Raw genomic sequence first — 21,941 nt, 5'->3', positions numbered from 1 at the left:
TTGACGTCATTTGATTTGCCCCATTCGTATGTATCTAACGCTGTAAATCAGCAGACTGACACGGGGGCGTAATGGCCAGGTGGTAAGCACCTGGAACTCACACGAGGTAGCCCAGTTTCTAACCCCGGTTGCCCCGTGAGCCCTGAGCTTTGACATGACGAATACAGTCGCTGACGCTGTATAAAAGGAGCGTGACAACGTGCCTCGCGCTATTAAAAAAGCAGACCAACTTTGGTTGCTTTCCGGTCGATTACTTGCCCTACGGTTTTTGAGGTCCGGTAGTGATTTGTAGATGGTGTTTTCCCCTACTTATGGTACTTTTTTGTCCGTGCTGTTGCTTAGCACCTCCATCTGATTTAGGTTTTGAGATACGTATCAATACTTAAACAACGCCTAAAATTGGGCTTCTTGCTGCCGAAAACCGCCATAAGTTTGCGACCAGTGCCTACAGTGATATTATGTTCCAGAAAGTCACCGGTTTTACGCGTTTAAAATAGATACATGAGAGCCTTGGTCAGTGTTGGGATGGGTGCAAGAGCGTTGTTATCAAAGTAAGCGCATCTCGGGCAGGGTGGATGCCTGTTTCTCTCCGTTTTCTCGGCTGCTGTATGTAAGCGACCTTATACCGCGCGTCATTCGTGCGTCTGTCCACCGTGTTCCACGAGCCAGTTGACTCCCGCCGTGGCCGACAGATGGCACGAGTGGAGCGCTCAGGATGTATCGTCGGTAGGGATAGCGGAAAAACATCGCAAACGCGGAGGTGATCTGCGGTGGGGATGCTATGTATTAGGTTTTTAACCTGTGGTTGTGTCCATTCCACAGCCAGTTTGCAGTCCTGTCATTGATTCGGGTTTATTTCCTGACCACCGAAGGACGTTTTATTTCATGCCGTGAGGCCTTTACTAGTGGTAATATTTGTATCGACCTATGCAATTGTATCTGTGTCTGTTGGAGTTCTTCGGCTCCAGAAATCATGTTCACGTACGCCAGACGCGAATACGCCAATGGTTGTTCTTGCCTTGGCCCTGGACGCCGCATGGCCAACAAGGTGGCAATGTTTGAAAGACGTGCCTGTAGCGCTATGCATGCTTTGGTGACCTTGAAGTAGTTCCGCAATTTCGTGAATGTCTAGTTCAGAATTCAGATGGTTTTAAGATTGTAATACGGGCAGGGCTGTGAACTGCACCGGGAGATCTTCAAAATGGCTACCTCAGTTCGAAACCCAACACAAACATGGAGCACCCTATTTATTCAACGTAGCTAACGTCCAACGTTTGAACACCTGATGGAAGTTGATATAAGCGACGCAGGCTGTGAATTTAGTGTTTCGGTGTGATGAGTTCGGAGTTCTCATGATGAAAATAATCGACGTTCGGTATAGCAGGAGTAAGTGGTTAAACGGCGCTATCAAAAGAGCATTGGCTGTATTGACGAAACTCGCCGTCCCGAAGCTGCGCTATATTGACGAAACTCGACGTCTCGAAACTGCGCTATATTGATGAAACTCGACGTTCGAAGCTGCGCTATCTTGACGAAACTCGACGTCTCGAAGCTGCGGTCATGGTCAGAGCTCTTCGCGAAGTCTGTCAACGGTGTTCCAATACCAATGTCCACAGCACCTCTTGGACACACCTCACAAAATGTTGATTCCATTCCTCGGCACCGTTTGAGGTACGAGGTGGAAGATACACCGCCGGGCCGCACTTTAAATCGTCCCGTCCCGCAGTTAACTTTAGTCCATCCCGACAGTTCAGCTGGTAAGAGTGCCCCGCCTTCCATTTCACAGACCTGCGGCGCGGTGGGTTCGACTGCCGGGTTCACTGTAGGTCACCGACTGGGACAGCCCGCGGCCAGTGACGACGGCCGCTCTGACGGTCAGCTGGCGCCAGAGGGCAGGATGGACTGTGCCGGTCATGTCGGCGCGTTAAGCTTTCGCTGCCAAGTTCTGCCGTTGACTCGGAAGTTTACAATCGCGCCAGGGCTCACCAAACAAGAGCCGCTTAGCGTGGGCTCACATCACAGAAACATATCTTACCAAAAAGTACAAATTAAATGTTTGATTTCAAACCATGACCGCTCTAATTATACTGTATTACAAGTCCGCACATGCCATGGCTTTTAAGAAAGCAGTCCGTATATCACAAATCGGAGACTGGTATATATATATATATATATATATATATATATATATATATTCTAATCCCAAGTTGTGTGAACGTAGTCATGCAAAGGTATCCCTTCTTTTCTGTGAGAAGGACACATCAAGCACTGAGAGGTCTCCAGATTGTGCCGTTAGTTCTTGGTTTATCAATACATCAGGCTTGTAAAAAATCGTAGAAAGAAGAAGTCAGCAGACTGTTAATGGGAAGCTACCGAGCATGCAAGGTGGTCCTGATATGTCAACTCACGTGACAGATCAGTCAACTCATATCCAGTCAACCCAGCCAGCTGGGTGACAACTGAGTGACAACTTTGACTGTAATGTTAACAGTGACAAGTATATTTCTGCAAGAATGCGGTGACACTTGAATAACCACTCGATGGGAAAGCGTGATAAATGTATGATCTGTGTCTCGCCCAACGTTGTGGTTTGGTGACGTTGCAACCCCGTGTTGTCATCTGGACCTAGTTGTGCCTATTGTTTTTCGGTGCTCCCGCATTAGGCTCTCATGTTCTGTCTGTGTCTGTCTGTCATTGGGGCTTTACGGACGCACCCAGCTACTAAGGCTATATGGCGTCGCCTGCCTCTCACCCTGGCAGGAATGGCTCTCATGGCTCTCATGTTCGGCGACCAGTTAGCATGACGTTGCGATGGTTTACAATGCCGTAAGAAACCGGTGCTTGACTTAGCACCGAAAATATTACAGCATAACCGCATAGTGACGCGATCACTGGATCCAAAGATCCGCAAACTCGCTGGTATCAATGCCGATCCGAAGACTGGATCCATGACAGACCCGCAAGGTGGGACCTGGCATCCGCCAGATCACATCGGTCTCCTCCTTTTGGAAAACATCAAGCATGTTGATTCGGTGTTGGGAGGAAGCGATATCACACGATACGCCAGACCGTGGATGCTTCTGTATTTGAAAAACAAAACAAAAAGGAAAACAATCACTTCGCGCGCGGCTTAATCAGCTGTGCGGTTGACATGGCCCCAGTGGACATAGCAGGCGTTAATGTGCGGTCACTGAGTCGTCAACGACGCTTCCGCTTGGCGCACAAGTGGAGCGGGATCGGTGTCTTGGCCGACTACGACACGGGGGCGACTGTCAGCTGTTTGAAAACAAAGCTTTAAAGAAAGTCACCGCTGAGTAAAAACCGCAGGGAATCGTGGCAGGGCATAATCTGTAATCCACCAACTACGCTCTTATATATGCTAACAACATGACATGATCATGAAAATGCATTTGAAGACAACCGTAACTAATACGTAATACGACAAGGTCGGTAAGACAAATCAAGACCTTTCACATTTAACAAGATGCAAACCCATCTCTAGTAACTGCATGACTTACAGCGCCAGACACTGCGAACGGGCGATCCGCTGGTGGCAGCGCATGGGCGGCTATCCTGTGTCCGGCAAATTCAGTGCACATGTATCGCCTTGACGCTACCAACTATCGTTATTGTAGCGTTGACGTTAATCCGGCCAACGACACGAGGTTTTCAAAGCAAACCATTTGCTCGTGTCATGGCGGTGTGGTCCGATGACGCTGACCTCTCACGCGCCGGCTCGCTGTCAACGGCGCCTTTCCACCCACTCACGAGTGTCAGCAGGCACGTGTCACAGGGCTGTTGACACAGTCCTCCGCACACAAACACGCGCGCGCGCGCGTTGTCACCACGGGACGGCGCCGACAAGAGATGGTGACACTGGCGGCGCTGTCTCAAAGGAGGCCTCCGGGCGACAGAGGGCAGCGGCCACCTCCAGGGCACGCACCGGCGTCGGACCGTGCTTGCCGACTCCGACTCCGACTCCGACTCCAGCTGTGGTCAGTGCGACGTTGTGGTATGGTGGCTCTGACTCTAGCTGTCGTCGTCATGGGCAGTGCGGTGTACGGACCCTGCCTTCTCCAGAGCCATTCAGGTATCGGCGGTCTGTGGCCTTGGTGCGAGCCGTTTCCGCAACAGAGCTGGCGACAAGCTGCCTGATGACTCACTGCGTGGACAGCGGCGTCTGCGGAGCTCTGTCGTCGGCGGGGAACGCTGCCGGTCGGCTGGGGAGTTCTGCCGGTCGGCTAGTGAGTTCTGCCGGTCGGCGGGAAGTTTCACCGATATGCTGCAGGGTTCTGCCGGTCGGCTGGGGAGTTCTGCCGGTTAGCTGCAGAGTTCTGCCGGTTAGCTGCAGAGCTCTGCCGGTCGGCTGCGGAGCTCTGCCGGTCGGCTGGGGAGTTCTGCCGGTCGGCGGGAGCTTCACCCATATGCTGCAGGGTCCTGCCGGTCGGCTGGGGAGTTCTACCGGTCGGCTGGGGAATTCTGCCGGTCGGCTGGGGAGCTCTACCGGTCAACTGCGGAGCTCTGCCGGTCGGCTGGGGAGTTCTGTCGGTCAGCTGGGGAGTTCTGCCCGTCGGCTGGGGAGCTCTGCCGGTCGGCTGGAGAGCTCGGGCGCCGTCTCAGACGCCATTGTGGCGCTGCTTCAGTGGCGCGTACGTCCCGTTCAGCATGGCGCCTGTCGAACAGTAGTCAGTGTGAACACGACTCTGGCGCTTAGTACAGGCAATGGACAAGTGACTGAATGACATCCTTGGAGTGAAACATTTTAAAAAGGACGTACTTCATCGTAAGAAGCAGCAGCGACAAGGTAACTCAGTGTCCAAGGAATACCTCCCTGGATTATGTCCATCCCCAAAATGTACACACTCACCACCCCTATGTTCCAATGTGATGAGCTCCTGTTGCTGTGCTTGATGTGTAATACCAGTTTGAGAACTGGTGTGTGGTTGGAATGGCACATATGGCATGCATGCAAACCTCTTCACGTGAGCTGAGCAGTGATAACTCAAAGTATTTTTGCGGATTTCAGTTTTAATTTTTGGCGTTCCGACTCGGCAACAAGTCTTGCCCGCCGACCCAGAACTTCAGAATAGAAAAAAAGTACTGTGCCAGTGTTGTAAGGCCCAAAAGGGGGTTGAAAAAGCACCGATCAGCAAGCGAATCAAACATCACATAAGGACGCCAGACCCAGACCCCACTCATAAGGTTTGACATCTTAAAAGTTGATCATGCTTAGCAAGCTGCGGAAAGAATTAGAGCTCCAAATCAAAGTGACCTTCAATGTTTTATACCGCTTTCCTCCCCTCGCCCTCCAACTTTTGGACCACTGACGCCTCGCTGTGCAGCCCCGGGAGCTCCCGCGTCTCCCGGATCGGGTCCAGGACCCGACATGAGCATCAGGTGGGCTCGGCCGGCACGTGGCGCCACTCACCGCTACTGCTGTACATCTCCCGCTTGTGTCTTCCATAGCTGTGCCGGCGGGGCGGCAGCGTTCGGCAGCAGTAGTAGATGAGCATGTAGAGCACAGAGGAGGCGGGCCGCCAGCACTGAGCCGGCGCAGAGCAGCAGGAACCCGGAGGTCAGCGGCAGCAGGTACCGCACCACGCCGGCCCCCAGACCGCGACCTGAGGTCACACGGGTCAGATCAGCGGGTGCTTCACCACGCCAGCCCCAGACCGCGACCAAGGTCACGCGGGTCGGATCAGCGAGTACTGCCACCACGCCAGCACCAGACCGCGGCCTAAGGTCACACGGGTCAGATCAGCAGGTACCGTACCGCCCTGGCCCGGGACCGCAACTTGAAGTTACACGGGTCAGATCAGCAGGTACCGTACCGCCCCAGCCCCGGGACCGGACTTGAGGCCAACGAGCCGGGTGAGCACAGCGGGCATCACCCGTCCGCACACAATGCGGGGACCTGTGTTGAAAAGGTTCGGCCAGGTACCAGATCAACGACACCAGACGGATGGTCTGGTCTGGTGGGTCAGGTCAGCGACGCCAGACCAGACGGCGCCAAGCGGTACCACACCGCGGACGAGCAGAAACCGGATCAATCAGGATAATGCCGTTGGTGCGCCAGATGACGTGCCCAACTCGAGCCCACAGCAGTCAGGGTCGCCGCCGGTGATTGACACCCAGAGCAAAACACACAATCATGCACTCCGAGCTCGGCAGAGGGAATGTTTGTCGGAGCTGGGAAGTGGGCGGCTCGCGATCCCGGTAACAAGGATGTTTGGCGGACGTTTCACCACCACAGGCGCCCACACGACCGCGCAGTTGTTTTTATCGTGCACCATAAAGATGAGTGCACTCACATCAAGGCACTGTTGACCTTAAGAGGGTTTCGTGCGCACCTCTGCACCTACGGTAAGAACAATGCGCGGGAATGATGGTGTACCTGTCACATGAAGTCATTAAAGAAGCACAAGTACGTGCCGTGCTAATTTTCTCATATCCGACTTGATGAAAAATTATTCCCCAGCTCTTTCATGATTCAAAACTAGCAGCCAGGAGCCGCTTCCCGTGAAAAAGTCTTGCAAATCGTGTACATTTCCGCAGATGTCATGTGCATGCATGCACATGCTCAAATGATGTAGGCTATGTAAGAATAAACAGTATAACGTGTTTTTGCCACCTATGCCAAACATAACCGAACAATGTAACTCAGTTGTATGTGCGAGAAGGGGCATGATTTGCATCAGATATGTACTTGCAAAATGACGTATGCGAGTTTGTTGCATTGAAGTAATGGGAGGCATTACCAGCACGAAAACGAACCTATACCTATGCGATGATACGCTGGATACAGAGGATAAATATAGCACCAGTTTACTTGGGGATCCAGGTACACATAGAATTGATGTATATCACACAAAAGCAGCGATCCCTTTAAGGCCTTGTGTCACAATAGGTAGAGGTAAAAAAACCAGGGGGCATTTTACGGAACCGCAGGAAACGGCCGTCACGGCAATGGTGGCAAATGTGCCATTGTTAATTACCGGCCAAAGCCTTGAGTTTGCATCAAGCGAGCAGCACCAGTCGCTTGTCGGGTTGCTATGGGGTCGTGTCCCATAGTGTTAAAAAGGGTGTTCTATGTACATCTGTATGGGGTTTTGGCCTGAAATAGCCATCTTGAAAATCATTCAGTGTAGTTATCAGCCCTGATATTAAGACATAAACCCCCTTAGCATCTGAGCTACATCTCCACGAAGATGGGAAGACTATTTCGGGGGAGAGTATTTTAGGCCACCCACGGTATACATAACATGATAACAACGTCATTCAAATTCTGTCATTCCATAAGCCATGCGGCGATCAAGGCCAATAAAAATGCAATGATCGAGTCATTCACATCTGACGTTCGTGCATATGATTTCCAAATATAGCCGCCAATTGGCTCTTCTTCAGTTTTGTGCAAGGTACGATGACGTAATCATACAATTACGCTTCCAGGACCATATGTACTTAGCTAAGCAATTGTTTTGTCGCACTCTTTTTCGCTAAGAGCATTCTTTTCCGCCTAAAATACACCTAAAATTTTAAGTGAACTTATTTCATTATGTGTGACGATTACTTTAATATCACCAAATTTGAAGCATTTTTAAAGACAGTTTTCATCTTTTTCAGCACAGGCGTCTGTTTATCTTGTGGTGTTCGCTTCACTTGCACAGCACAGTTTTACAATGCGGTCATGAAGCTCTTTAATTTTGTTAGATTATTCGTAGGTTTTAAATTTCACTTATCGTAATCCTTCGCATCATTATTGTTAACTCAAAACCGCTGAGTATTATCGCCTAATAAAGCAGCTGAATAACCAGGAAGAACATCAGGAGTAAACGTAAGTTTTTCACCTTCGATTGAGAGAGCGCTGCTACATATTTCGAGCTCATGGTCATCTCTTTCTAAGCGTGATAGATTCTGGCGTAGGACGGTTGGCCCGACAACGATTACCCATGACGATTTCAGGAATATGTACGTTCCGCAATTTCACAATTCGCGTGCTGTGGTCCTAACTTAGAACGCCAAACAACAGCATGCACCGGTGAGCATACGCACTGGTACGCGCTGGTAACATAGCGTATGCATATCCATGCATGTGCAACATAATGCACATGCGTTCCATCTTGATGACTTAAAGAAGAAATGATCTCACAAGACAGAGCAATCACATTGGCTGAACAGCGAAGGACTGAGACATGACAGGCAGGCCAGCTGATCCAATGCCTGACACCCTCCGGGGCGAAGGGCCGCCGTCTCGCGGACAGAGAGCGGGCGATCCGAGCCGTCCAGCCGGTGCGACTGGCTTGCCGGACTCTGCCCCGACCGAGTACCGTTATGGCCCTGCTTATGGCCGTGCTGGGGTCGGCGGCCGCGATCAAGGCAGCTTCGGGAGCTGAGCTGCCCCGTAGCGACGAGCCCGCCACAGCAAAGCCGGGCGGCGCCACGTAACTGGGGGCAGAAACCTCGGCCAGTTGTGGCGCAGCACGGTTGTGTGCTCGCCTCACAGCCCAAATTTGGTAAAATGTAGGAAGTTATGCGTGGGGTTTGGGTAAATGTATACAGACAATGAGTCGATGTCATAAAGGCAAAAAATAGCTCAGATCGTTAAATTCTGTAGGCAGAGTTTGATAGGCGATGATATGCATTAGAGTCTCTAGAGCCGTGCTATATTCCCGACAGACGGCGTCGATGTCTGTCTCATCTGTATTTGTGTCAAGGTGGAAAGAAAATATCCCCTCGAACGCTGATGCAATTCGAATCTATATCATCCGAATTGGTTGCAGATTATGACGAATCGGCTCAAATATAAACCACGGAGGGCATCCTCGGCATTCCGACACCTTATGTGGAAAGCAAACAAACGAAAATATATGACCGCTGTATGTGGGCTGTTATGAGCTCACAGCTTCTGTTTCCCCACCACTGATCGCATATGGTCCCCAGCTGATGGATGTTGTGACCATGACCATGTAGCTGTTGTCGCCGTGAGGATGTGACTCGAATAGATTTCAGAAGTGAACCTTCCATTTGGAAGACTTATTCCCGGAGTCATGTTGGGGCCCAAATTATATAAAGCCAACGTTTGCTGTACGGTCTACACGACGAATGCGATGACAAGAAGGAGACATCAGCAGTAAGTTGGCAACCCAAATTGCCATTACTTGCCAATGAAAGGGACAAAAGCTATCGGCGTGCTCTAATGGTGGCCAGCACTCACTGGTCATCAAAGCGAGGCATGAATCCATGCACCATATGCGCATGTCCCATAAACATCGTGTTCAGCAACTGGTGACCTCTTGGGTGGAAAATTTCGTGAAGTTCGAGTTGTCGGCGAGACTTAAGTGCGCGCGTATGCTAGCAACGGAGCTATGAGCCCTCCGTGGGCCTTTTCGTTAGTGAAGCCGGTTCATATAGTTTTGACGTTGCCTTAAACCGATGTTCGACCTGCCCCAGTTATCAGCAGGTCGGGACGGAGTCGCTTACCAGCAGGTCGAGGCGGAGCCACTTATCAGCAGGTTGGAGCGACCTGCTTACCAGCAGGTCGGAGCCGAGCCGCTTACCAGCAGGTCGGAGCAGAGCCGCTTACAGTAGGTCGAAGCGGAGCCACTTACCGGCAGGCTTGAGCGGAATGCTTACCAGCAGGTCGGAGCGGAGCCGCCTTACCAGCAGGTCAGAGCGGATCCGCTACCAGCAGGTCGGAGCCGAGCTGCTTATTAGCAGGTAGGAGCGGATCCGCCTACCAGCAGGTCAAAGCGGAGCGCCCTACCAGCAGGTCATAGCAGAGCCGCTTACCAGCAGGTCGGAGTGGAGCCGCTTACCAGCCGGTCGGAGCGAAGGCCACTTACCAAACAGGTTTGGCGGAACTGCCAACCAGCAGGTCGGAGCCGAGCCGCTACCAGCAGGTCGAAGCGGAAGCCGCCTACCCAGCAGGTCAAAGCGGAGCCGCTTACAGCAGGTCGGAGCGGAAACTGCTTACCAGCAGGGTCGGAACGGAGACGTTTACCGGCAGGTCGGAACGGAGCCGCTTACCAATCAGGTCGAAGCCGAGCCGCTAACCAGCAGGTCGGAGCGGAGCCGTTTACCAGCAGGTCGGAGCGCAGCCGCCTACCAGCAGCCGGGTATCACCAGAGGCCACTGCGACCCCCTCCGGCTTTTGTTCCCAGAGGCCAGAAGCTAAGGCGTCGGCCGGGACTCGATCCCGGGCCTTCAGCTTGGAATCCGGGCCCGGTCCCGACGGAGCTACTACTTCGCCACTGCATGGCTTCCCCAATCCACTGTCCCATGCCGCATTGGCAGACGTTAGTTACCGTCTGTGGCTGTCTTCTAGCGACATCCCCATTCACTGACCTACGCCTCAGTGGCAGACGGTGATGACCGTCTGTCGTCCTCCAGCGCCATCCCTCGTCACTGACATATGTTGCAGTTGCAGACGTTGGTGACCGTCTGTCGTCCTCCAGGGATATCCCCCATCCACTGACCTATGCCGTAGTGGCAGACGGTGATGACGGCTTGTGTGGTGGCCTCGATGGCGGGCGAGCTCTGGCCGGAGGTGAAGAGGACGGCCGCCATCCAGGCCAGGTGCAGTGTGAACATCTCCAGCGACTCCGCCACCAGCGCCAGCCACGGCGCGATGATGTAGGCGTAGCCTGAAGCACGCACACGCGTACCGTGTAAGGGTCGCTCACGGCCGCCGGAGCCCTGCACCGCACACTGACCTCCTGCTTATCTTGGTCAGCTTACAACTGATGTGTGAAATGCACACGATATGACAAACCGGGATAATATGTGAAATGCACACGTTGGTACAGGTTCACATGCATGCTAGGGGTGCGATGGCTGTGCATAGGGCTGTGGTGCAACAGTGGAAAGCATAGCTGCAGAAGGTATATCACACCGCTGTGACAGAACCCAGTGCGCCGTATGTGGTGACCACCCGCCGGCGCGCGATGACACGGTCACAGGACCGCGCCCACGGTGCAGGCCAGCCAAGGTCAAGGTCACAGGAACTGCGACGCAGGCCTGCGCCGCGGTGCAGTGCAAGCCAGCCAGGGTCAGCTCCAGCGCGGCTGCACGGTCGGTGCACGGTGCACACGTGATTCGATGCCCGCCTGGCGTGCACACGTGACTCGACGTTCGTCTACGGAGAGCCCCCGAGAGATTGATTCCGTAACCAAACGGCCTCAGCTGCACAAGTCCGCCGTTGCTGGCAGCCAGCCAAGCCAGCCTAAGCCTTCATGCACCAAACATGGTCTTCCGACTGCCGCCACGGAAGGTTCGAACACGATTCTTGCAATGGCAAGAGGGAAAATGGTGTCCGCTGCTAGATACAGCTGTAAAGCAGCAACAAAACCCTGGAGTGATATTCATTCCCCGAAAGGTATGTACCTCAAGGTTTTGAAGTAGTATATGTATTGCATGTGAATATTTCATGGTTCTTGGATGTCATTGGGGATTTGTGAATCACTTCCGCAATTAAGGGTCATATGGCGTCGCTACGCTGGTAGGAGGGCCGATATCGCAGGAAGTTGAGCCACGCACCTGCGATATGATAAAGTAATGACATAAAAAGACGTTCTAAGATAAAATATTTTTCAGTTGGGTAATCAGATTACTTCACCAAGGCTATCTGCATTTGCTTGCGTAACGGGACTGTTTTGCAAACCCTTTTCTTTGTGCACAACGATTTGCTATGCTGTGCCAGGCGCGATATCATGTGAAGTGCATATAGATATGTGGCATTTTAAAGATTCAGTAATGCAGCTGCCCTGCTCGCTGGGAGCGCTCGCTCCGTCATAAGTGTTCGTTCATTGCACAAACCCTTCGCCTCATTTCATTGCCTCGATTTGTTTCCATCATTTGAAGTCATGATTCCATTATCCCACCTTTTTTCGCTTTTTACTTATTGTTACATCAGACGCGTATGCTTTGATCAGTGATACAGATTTTCTCGAAAACCGTCTAGATTAGCCCATAGTGGCAATTTGAAGTTCCCGACCCTGCGGGAAAAATCTTTGTTGACTTCCTGCTCACTACAGTCCAAGCAACACATCCCATCCGCGTTACTTTTCCCAGTCTGTGTATTCAGTGATGTTTACAAAACACTCATGTGTCAAAGTGTTGTGCAATAAATGCTACGAAAAAATGCATTCCTTCCTAAGACAAAAAGATATGCGAGATGAGACTTTTACCCCCGCGAATTCAACGAAACATTATGCTACGACTTTAATCTCTGTGGCGCCCACCACAGTCGCTGTTTTCGATGCGCACTTCGGCTTCGGGAACGTAAGTATTGACATATCCATGTCGCGCACTGGCTTAATCTGCAACCAACCAACTAACCGGTACATGTCTTACCCGCTGGGCCAATCAGAAAGTCTTTTATTTCGCACCAGTGCTCACGGTGGCTGGCATGACGACAGCAGGTTGCGACCGCAGGTGAAGAACGTAGCGCCGTTACAAGGCGTTGACAGTGTAATTTGGAACTCATCAATCGTGAAAATTGATCGCCCTATTATGTCTCGACTGTCCTGCAGTGGCAACTACCCAGCGCGATCATTAGGCGTGTCTTTATTGTTATAAGCCGTAAGGTTCATAATGCTTCACTAGGGTATGTTTTGAACATTCCTCTAAATGTGAGACGCCCGCTAAAGTCGCAATCACATAATAATGACGGTGAATGCTTTTTTGAGCCTGTCATGCTATGAGTGTGGTCATGGTCCTGACACCGAACGTACGGCGTGGTCACGGCAATGATGCTACAACGGGTCGTGAAATTACGGTCCGAGTGGCTGTGTCTTGTGAATCACTTCCCAAATTGACCGTAATATGTTATTCGCGTCCAAATTGGTCATCTTCCGGTGGCGTTCATTCCGCCTCGTCATTCGTTATTTCCACGCCTCCCGACCCCGGTCCGTTTTTTTTCTGCTTCAGCTGCATGTGGCACGTCCCTCTCTCGTTAGTAATCCTGGGCATGTGTTTGTGGTAGGGGTGACACTGGACAATGCTGCAGGACTCCGGGGTCTCGAGGCCTTCACCGACACCGACACGCGACAAACCCTCAGCCGCAGCCGAGCCGTGCCGTCCTACACCAGCATCAATCTTGTGTTGGCAAAAAGTCGCACTGTAACTCTATTAGGCCGTCCGGGGTCCTGGGACAAAAACGGCTCGCGTGCACCAGAAAACGGCGTGCTGTTGACGTGATCGAGTGACGTCTGGTGGTGACATCGATCACTGGCTGTGATTTTATGCCCTGACTCCTCTCCACAAAGGAGGCAAAACATGGGCGATCTACCGAAGAACTTCTGGATACGCTAGAGCAAGCAGAACAGCAAGATTCTAATAAGGTGGCTTTCTAGCCGCAACCAATTTCAAAAGGAAAAATAAAACGAATCGAACTTCCTGGTAGCTGAAACCTAGACCAAATTCAATATTGCCAACGACGTTTTGCCTCCAACAGTAAAGGAAGGCACATGGGATAAAACATCACCACGCTGGAACAGGCGCGTGGCCAGAGCCTTGGTTAGGGGAGAGGGACACAGGCTTGACAAGGGCCCCTGATGGTAAGAGCTTCAAAGTTGTAGAAAAAGATGCGCCCAGCCTTATCTTAAAGGGCACCAAATCAATTTTAGAATACATTCAAAACCATTTTACAACGGTTGTTCTTACTTGCACAGCCCCCCCCCCCCACACACTAAAAATTAGCCGAACATGGTCTAGTTGTTAATGAAGGAGCTCTGCCTCTCATATTTTCATTTTTACCTGCTATAACTAGAATAGAAGCCAGAAGCTACCGCAAGATCAACTCCGCCTGAATTCATAATTAACAAACATGCATTAAACGACTGCGTGAAATAAATCACTGGCACTGTTCATTTTGCAATGATCCAGTTGACTCTTTCTAAACCGATAGAACTAAGAAGCCTCTTTCAAATTTGTTTACATGGGCTGTACAGAGATATGGACCACTGCGAATGTAGATCAAAACAAATAACAAATTTGACACCAACGCTGCCAAGCCATGTTTGTCTGGAAATGCTCAACATTCAGTCAGAATTGATACATGATGCAACTTATGTAACGTAGTTGCCCGCTTGCAAATCTTGGCAAGCAAACACTCGATGTCAGACATTGTAGTCTCCATAGGCCGCGCAGCGTTGGTCCCTCGGCTGACACTGAGCCGTGGTCAACGGGAGAACGAAAGTGAAAATTCATTCGAAGGAATGTGTAGGATTACTTTGTAGGATTATCAAATTGCACATTTCGGAGGTATTCCGGGGGTGTATTTTACCTGTGCAATTTTCAGATTGATGATGAGAACGGGTTGGCCATTACGGCAGCGCAAAGTAGAATTGAACCGAAAATCTGAAACATAGTAATAGTTCTCTCTTCTTCGTGTTGTTTAACTGTTTATCTGTCCCGGGGACAATCTCAAAGCAGTAGAAAAGATGCACCCGGCCTCATCCTTTGAATGACTTCTATGAATTTTAAAAGGCATTCGAAACCATTTTTACGACGGTCGGTCTTACACGCACAGCACCACCATCTGCATTACTTGCAGTGGCCAACGCCGTTCGGTTTCTGCGGACACTACAACCCGGGCCATTGCTGTGCATGCTCTCGAGATGCTGAATTTGCTGGTACGCATGCTGAAACCTTTTATGTAATTTGTTTCATCAGTCTATTCTGCAAAAGAAGAAACGCTCTTAGGAAAACATGCGATAGCCTGGTTCGTTTTTTTGTTTACTGATTTCGACCCACTCTATTCAACACTAATGAGCCCCATTATTTTTTTCTGCGAAAGGGACCCCTTGATAAGAACACTAGGGGGCACCTTATTGTTCCTGGGAGAGAGCTGAAGGTCAGTCTGTCCCACCACGGGGTGTTTTCTTCCGGCTGCCGTTCGTGCCCCTCCCCCCCCCCTCGCCGTCCCTGTTCGGAAAGTCCTTGCTTCTCCCCAAAGTCCCCCCTCTCCTTCCCGTGAGCCCCGGAGGATCCCCACGGGAGGAAGATCCCCACCAGAGAGGACCCCTGACGAGCGGGGAGGGGACACGGGCGCCCGGCCCGGGGAGATGCCCGTTCTATGCCCATATCAGGTAGATCATGTTTCCCTGTACAGGCAAAAAAGTTTTAATAAACTCACACAAACTAAAACGACTTTCCATTTTGCACTTTATTTGTTTGAGGCGTTTTGTCCTTATAAGCCTACGGCAGTAGGTCTATATATGTTTGCGCCGCTGTTGAAATTTAGTACACTCAATGATAATATGCTTTAACCGGAAGTGGATGATCACCCGGCTGACGCTGGGGGATGAGGGGGGGGGGGGAGACTGACGTAAGTATGTGTAACAATGTGTGAGTGTAATGTGTCCTATTCGTAATCGGACCAAAATTCGGGGAATGTTTCCACCGGGGGAATGACTCCACCGAGGAATGGGCGCGGGGAACGGGCGCGTGGGATGGGCGTGCCCAGCGCGAGGATATGGACGCGCTCGAGCCGGACGCGAGACGCGCCCGGGCGAGTCTTAAAAGGAGTATTTCACATTTATATGCGCTTTTAAACTGAACTAGCCTGCTTGAACACCTTCGGCGCTGTTCCCAAATTGCCATTCTTGAAACCTAATTCCCTCTAGTTTCTGAGCTACATCTCCGCGAAAATGAGGAAAGGTATATGCCTGAGTGAGCATTCCAAAGTCTCTGTGGCATTTCAGAGGCAAAGTCATCTGTGGCATTCATTGACGTTCATGACGTCATGATAAAGTCATTCAATTTCCGCCATTCCATAATCCATCTGGTGACCAAGGTCGAGAAAAAGCGTAATTGACGAGACATTCACATCTGGCATTCGTAGGCGCCATTTCCAGGTATAACGGCCGTCAATTGGCTCTCAATCAACGTCGTGCAAGGTACGACGACGTTATCAAACCGTGACGTATTGAGAAGCATATTTGTTAAAACAGCGAATCGTGCTGTCTGGAGCAGTCTTTTCCACTAAGAAACATATCAGCAGCTATAAGTGAGCTTGCTTCATCACATTTGATGCTGTTTCAATATCTTCAGATGTGAAGCATTCCCTTTAAGTGGTGCGTACGAGCACTCTAGGTACGTGTCGACGACTACCTACGGCATTGCGGCAAGGGCACGCTGTTCGCTATACATATTAATTGGAAACGTTGGATGGTGGTGCCCGACCTACACATAGGACCAGTTAGACTCAGGGGTCCCCGATCGGCGTAAAGGCCCTCTGACTGTTATTTGAGGGCCCGTCCCCGCAGTCCGTGCCCTTGGATAAGACCAAGAGACCAGCGCACCTGGCCCAGCCCTTCGTGTCCCTAGACCCTTAGAATCGGGCACCTGGTTGTCGGATTCAGTGGGCTCTCTAGGCTTTCTGGGCCTCCTCGAACCCTGACCCTGCATGCGACCTCCGGCCTTTCAGGCTCTTCGGGCCATCAAATCGGGCCCTTAGGCGTAAATTCCGACCTTCGGGCTCCTCGAAGCGGTCCTCAGAACCTAATGGGGTAGAGGCGCGTGCCCCTGTGCCACCTGCACCTGCACTGCTGTACTGGAAGTGCCTTGAAAGCTTGGTTGCCCCATGGCTGAGCCTTGTGGAATTATTACAAGGTAAAGAAAAAAGCTGCAGCCAAAAGAAGAAAAAGAAGAGATACCAAATGATCAGGAGCGTATGTCGTAACTTTTTACCCATTTCAGCCAAGCGCGAATTGTTGGCGGGTCAAAGCCTATGATTTGATACGTCGCTGTAATGATAGCTGCACTCTTTTGCTACGCACATCCCACTAAGACCGCACGAGGAACCTCAACACAAGAACTTGATCACCGCGGAAAACAATCTCGAAGCCACGTCTGGCATCAAAACGTTTGTGTGCGGCTTATGCGTCGCCTATGGCACAAAGACTGTTGTTGGTGAGTTGCTCAGCTTGCTATTCTGGGACGACGGCGGTCGTGCGGCCTGATGGCGGCCGTCCAGGGAGCGTCAGTCCTCGAACAGTGGTGTGAACACGAACACTACATACTTCACATAACCATGCGCTTCCTGATAAACACTCAAGGCTTGGAACGGACCCAGCATCCATGTCTGAAAAGCCGTACTCCCATCACGCGCCGAGCGGGGCCGCGCGTCGGCGATCTTTCGCTTACCGACGCTCAGTCGGACTTCACCAGCTGGGAAGGACCACAAGCGGACTTATGCCGGCTGGGCAGGACCATCGACGGACATATACCGTCTAGGCGTGACCACGGATGGACTTATGCCGACTGGGCAGGACCACCAACGGACCTATACCGGCTGGACAGGACCACGGACGGACTTATACCGGCTGGACAGGACCACGGACGGACTTATACCGGCTGGGCAGGACCACGGACGGACTTATACCGGCTGGGCGGGACCGCGGACGGGCCTATACCGGCTGGGTAGGACCACGGACGGACTTATACCGGCTGGACAGGACCACGGACGGACTTATACCGGCTGGGCAGGACCACGGACAGACTTATACCGGCTGGGCGGGACCACGGACGGACTTATACCGGCTGGGCGGGACCGCGGACGGGCCTATACCGGCTGGGTAGGACCACAGACGGACTGAGCAGGACGGCGTTCGGTCTGTATGCACAAACGGCAGCGCCAAGGCGTTCGCCAATTGAATAATCACAGCAGGCTCATTTGAATGCTTGTGACGGCCTCACCGACGTGAGAAAATAAAGCGAAAACGAATCGCCGGAGTTTGTTTGCTGAGACTGTTTGCTGGGGCTGTTTTACTGTTTGATGTGTGACATGGTGCAGCTGCACACCTCGGTCACACCCTGCGCGACGTGGCGCAGTTGCACATCTAGGTCACACGCTGTGCGACATGGCGCAGTTGCACACCCCAGACACACAGTCCTGCTGCCAGATGAGCCTCTGGACGCATGGCCTGAACACGGCGGCCCAACAGCACGCCTACCAGGACAAACAAACAGCGGCGTGCAGTCAGGCAACTCTCCTTACAGCGCCGTTTGGCAGCACTGCTTGCTTACAAGGAACAATGGCGAGGGAGTACGGTCGGCGCTGAGTCAGGACTGGCATCTGGTACTGAACACGCGACCCGTGCCATACCCACGAGGGGCATGTAGGCACGGCTCGCTCGTTTCCTCTGTTGCTTTGGTAACAGAGATTGTGGTAGCAAGACGTTGGTTGGTTATGCTCTAGCTTATCTATCTTTCTGATAAACTCGCCGCAGAAAATTAGGTTGTTCGTCATGGGGAGGTAGAACGCGGATGCGCGACAATTAGGCTTGACCACGTAGTTTGGAGTAAGTTTGGAGTAAGACATCGTGCAGTTGGTCGACATTAGTGGTGACTATAAGGCATTGAATTTTACTTTGTCAGCTTTGTTTTATCCAATTTACTCAAAAGTAAATATCCCATCTCTCTAGCCCTAAAACGTTGGAATTTGCGCACGTTAAGTAAAATCTCAATACGCAGCTGGGGGGGGGGGGGGGGGGGGGGGGGGGGGTCTTTGCTGTGTGATTACAGAATGGTGGTAATGTGGCAAGGAAAATTTGTTTTCCGTCGTCCCAAAACTCTTACATATTGCGCACAGTCCAGCTGTCATTGACCATCCTAAGGTGACCGCAATCATGGTATCTGTGCTCAAGAATACTGACGACTAGAACATGGTGTCAGGTTCATGTGAAGATGCTCGATGCCCTGCTTCAGACAGTCTACTGTGCGCTGCTCTGCTGCTGATTGACACCTTGTGATTGGTCGACGGAAGATGGTACCCGGTCAGCTTCGAAGTAGATTGTGGGGCGGTTTAAAGCAATCCCTCAGGTCTACTGGGTGAAGCACAGTCCCGCACGTAAAGCTAAGATTTTTGAAACGGAGATTAAAAGTGTTAACCTTACACCGCCTGTATATCTATGCACACAAGTGTTATGCTTTTAGGAGCATTACAACGCGGCAGTTTTAGGCTGTCGTACATTTTGCGCTTGAGTTATTGTTCTACGATTCCGCACACCTGCTCCAGAGTCCCATGTCAGGCTATAATGAGAAACCACCCTAGTGTATCTGCTACTTATGAAGCCGACGTTTCCTAGCCCTGCTTTCTCATACCGGCGATACAGCCTTTATTGGGACCATCCACTCCTAATAAAGGCACTGTTCCTTGGTCCTGTCCCATCTCAATAGGCACACTGTCCCAGCCTGGGACGTGCTGTCCCATCATTGTCCCGTCTATCAGTGAGTCCATCTTTCAAGGACCCACCTGTTTTAGCGGAGTTTCTGATACCTGATACTGTCTATTTACGGCGAAATTCCCGTTCCCTGATCCCACTACCTCCGACTGACACGCTGTTCCCCATTCCGTCCTTTCCCACTGAAGTCCCTATCTTCCGGCCCCGTTCACTCCCAGGGGAGTTTCTGCTCCCTGATATTGTGTGCCCTCAGTAGAGGCTATATGCCTTGTTCACGCCTGTTCATGCAGTAGGGCACTGTTCTCCAGTTCAGTCTAATCGCTGTGCTTTGGTCATTAGTCCGGTCTGCTTTCATTGGCACGTCTTCCTATAAATGTCATTGCACCGGTCAGTTTTTCTCGTTTCCTCGTCACTTTACCACTGAATCTGATAGCTCATTTTCAGCCCCTTCCATCGACTTCCCGGTCAAGTGTGACCTTGACCTATGTCAGTGGACGTCACGCTCCCTGATTCGCCGAGTTGCGGGTTTTGCCTTCCATGGCCCCAGTGCTAGCTAGCTTCACTTTCCATGGTCCCGAGTTCCGGTGACAAAAGTCCTTGTGCCCCGTGTGACCACCGGGTTGTGTTGCTGGGCTCTAGGATTCATGGCTGATCCTCTCCTCTAACGATCGGTTTCGTGGATATTGTCGTTTTTCGTCAATGCACGTGCTCGGCGATCCGAGAGCCTCCACGACGCCGGCGACTTTCACAATTACTGGGTCGTGTGTAACCCCGGACAGCTACCTTAGTCGGCGCTAAAGTACACACTCTGCGTGGTCGGATGTCGAGCCCAGTCTGTCGATACGACACGCGGGCGAAGGCGTCACGTTAGCAATCTACACAGCGCTACCAATATATAATCCTCCTTCCCTCCTAATGAGCCATGATTTGCGGGCTGTGCGTGCTCTAGTGGGTCACAATAGTTCGGCTCTACGACATGGAATGAGCCGGCGACCATGCGGAACGGGCCGGCGGTGACAGCGCCTCCACGCCCCAGGCTTATCGTCAGCCGAACTATGCAAATGACGCCTTGTCCCGGGCGCGCTGACAAGCGCGGGCAAATGAAACGCTACTGCAGAATGCGCACTTGCGTGGTTTCTGACATAGGTGTGCAGGTCAGTGAAAATGACTGCCGTACAGGGAGCAATACACCAGCTGATTGCAGGCGACCTGGGCGTCTGTCGTGTTGCTTTGCCGAGATTGAAGGAAGGGTTTCATGCACTTAACTCATCTGTGCCCATGCTGTCTGTCCGACGCAATGCATCTCTAATTGGATCGCATTCACAGTTGGGCAAGGGGCGGAGAAAAGAGCACAAAAAAGGACATTCATCATTGCCGTGCCGAAAGACGTTTAGACAAGTTGAACAGATTTGTAGGGCGCGCTGGAAGTATGCACTTTCCCCAGCCAGTTGATTGTGGGTCGGCGGAATAACACCGAGCTTAGATCCAAAGCTCGTTAGCTGAGCGTGGGCGTGCCACACAGAGAGCAGCACAGTCGTGTAAGCACCACGCCCAACACAACCGCATTCCATAAACGGGTGGGGGAGGCGGAGCAGCCGATGGGCTGAGAGCGGGCTCAGGAGTCACACGACGGAAGTACTCACTGACGTAGCGGACGATGTAGAGGATGAAGGCGATGATGAAGATGTGGTGGTGTCCGCAGTAGTTTATGAGCGGCTCGGCCTTCAGCAGGAAGGGCACCAGCAGCAGGGCGCCGGCCACCAGGCTCAGGCCGTTCTGCAGTTGGGTGCCACCCAGGCCCTGCAGGTGGGCGTACAGGAACGCCTCGAGAAAGCCCCAGAGCGAGCCGAGCAGCAGCAGCACGCACAGCACGCTGAAGAACTCCAAGTTGCCGAGACTCTTGGCGAGCAGGCGTGAGTAGGAGCGGCCGCCCGGCGTCGGCGGCGGCTGCACTGGCAACACTGACGCAAGAATCACGCAGATCAACATCAGCGCGCAGAAGACGTAAAAGCTGGGCCGGAAGTCCAGGTAGTGGAAGAGCTTTCCGTGTACGTCGATCAGATAGCCGCAGAATGGCGCGAACGTCATGAGACCGAGCAGCCCCCCAGACGAACTCCCAGCCGAAGTCGGAGTCGTGTCGTCGGCGCAGCAGCAGCACGGTGGCGTTGATCAACACCAGCGCCAGCGGCAGGCACAGCTCGGTCAGCGCGCGCAGGCCGAAGTACAGCCAGAAGGTGAGCCGTCGGTCGCCGAGGTCCTCCGCGCACCGCTCTCCGGTGAAGAGCAGGTCCTGGGCGGTGAGCTGTCGCGGCTGGCAGCGCACGCCGCAGCCGGGCGGGCTGCGGCAGGCGAGGCCACGGTACCGCTCGCCGCGCGACATCAGGTCCACCAGCGGATACCAGCACTGGCGCAGCTCGGGCCGCGGCAGGACGCGCGGCAGCGACGCGTTCACCACCAGGCCGTCGCCGACGTCGGCCACCACCTCGCAGAAGGTGCTGTTGTCGGCTTCGAGGCAGAGGTGCGGCAGACCGGATGGCAGCGTCACCCCCGGCTCGCACTCGAACGAGCACCGCTCCAGGTAGTAGACGCGGAGCACATCGTCGCCCGGCTGGCAGGCGGCGCCGCACCACTCGCTAGCCACCGCACTGCCCTCGTCGTTGCAGTGGAAGGAGAGCGTCGGGCTGGGTCGCGACGCCGGCTCCCGCACGGCCGGCACCAGCATCAGGCAGGGGTAGGCGGCGGCGCAGACCAGCA

The 21,941-nt window shown here is 52.6% G+C and overlaps 1 protein-coding gene across 1 annotated transcript; it reads right to left on the bottom strand.

The window, feature by feature from the left end:
• Positions 1–4,534: 4,534 nt before the first annotated feature.
• LOC119107623 (uncharacterized) lies at positions 4,535–21,298 on the bottom strand. Its single transcript, XM_037231133.1, has 4 exons — positions 20,831–21,298; positions 10,476–10,643; positions 5,429–5,621; positions 4,535–4,672 (listed from the first exon to the last, which is right to left on the bottom strand). Exons 1-3 carry the CDS (start codon positions 21,273–21,275, stop codon positions 5,431–5,433), a joined length of 804 nt encoding a protein of 267 aa, XP_037087028.1. The 5' UTR covers positions 21,276–21,298; the 3' UTR covers positions 4,535–4,672; positions 5,429–5,430.
• Between the last annotated feature and the right edge of the window lie 643 nt (positions 21,299–21,941).

This window comes from Pollicipes pollicipes, unplaced genomic scaffold (assembly GCF_011947565.3).
Source record: "Pollicipes pollicipes isolate AB1234 unplaced genomic scaffold, Ppol_2.1 Scaffold_6686;HRSCAF=7923_pilon_pilon_pilon, whole genome shotgun sequence".
In the NCBI taxonomy this organism is placed as follows: Eukaryota; Metazoa; Arthropoda; class Thecostraca; order Pollicipedomorpha; family Pollicipedidae; genus Pollicipes; species Pollicipes pollicipes.
This window is presented reverse-complemented; position numbering and strand designations above follow the sequence as displayed.

Bases quoted from the DNA above. Each gene is read 5' to 3' on its own strand.
- LOC119107623 (XM_037231133.1), bottom strand. From the start codon at position 21,275: ATGACGTTCGCGCCATTCTGCGGCTATCTGATCGACGTACACGGAAAG. The intron at 10,644-20,830 runs GTGAGTACTTCC...TGCGTGCTTCAG, and splicing joins CTACATCGTCCGCTACGTCA to GCTACGCCTACATCATCGCG. The intron at 5,622-10,475 runs GTCAGTGGATGG...GTGTGACCTCAG, and splicing joins CGTCTGCCACTACGGCATAG to GTCGCGGTCTGGGGGCCGGC.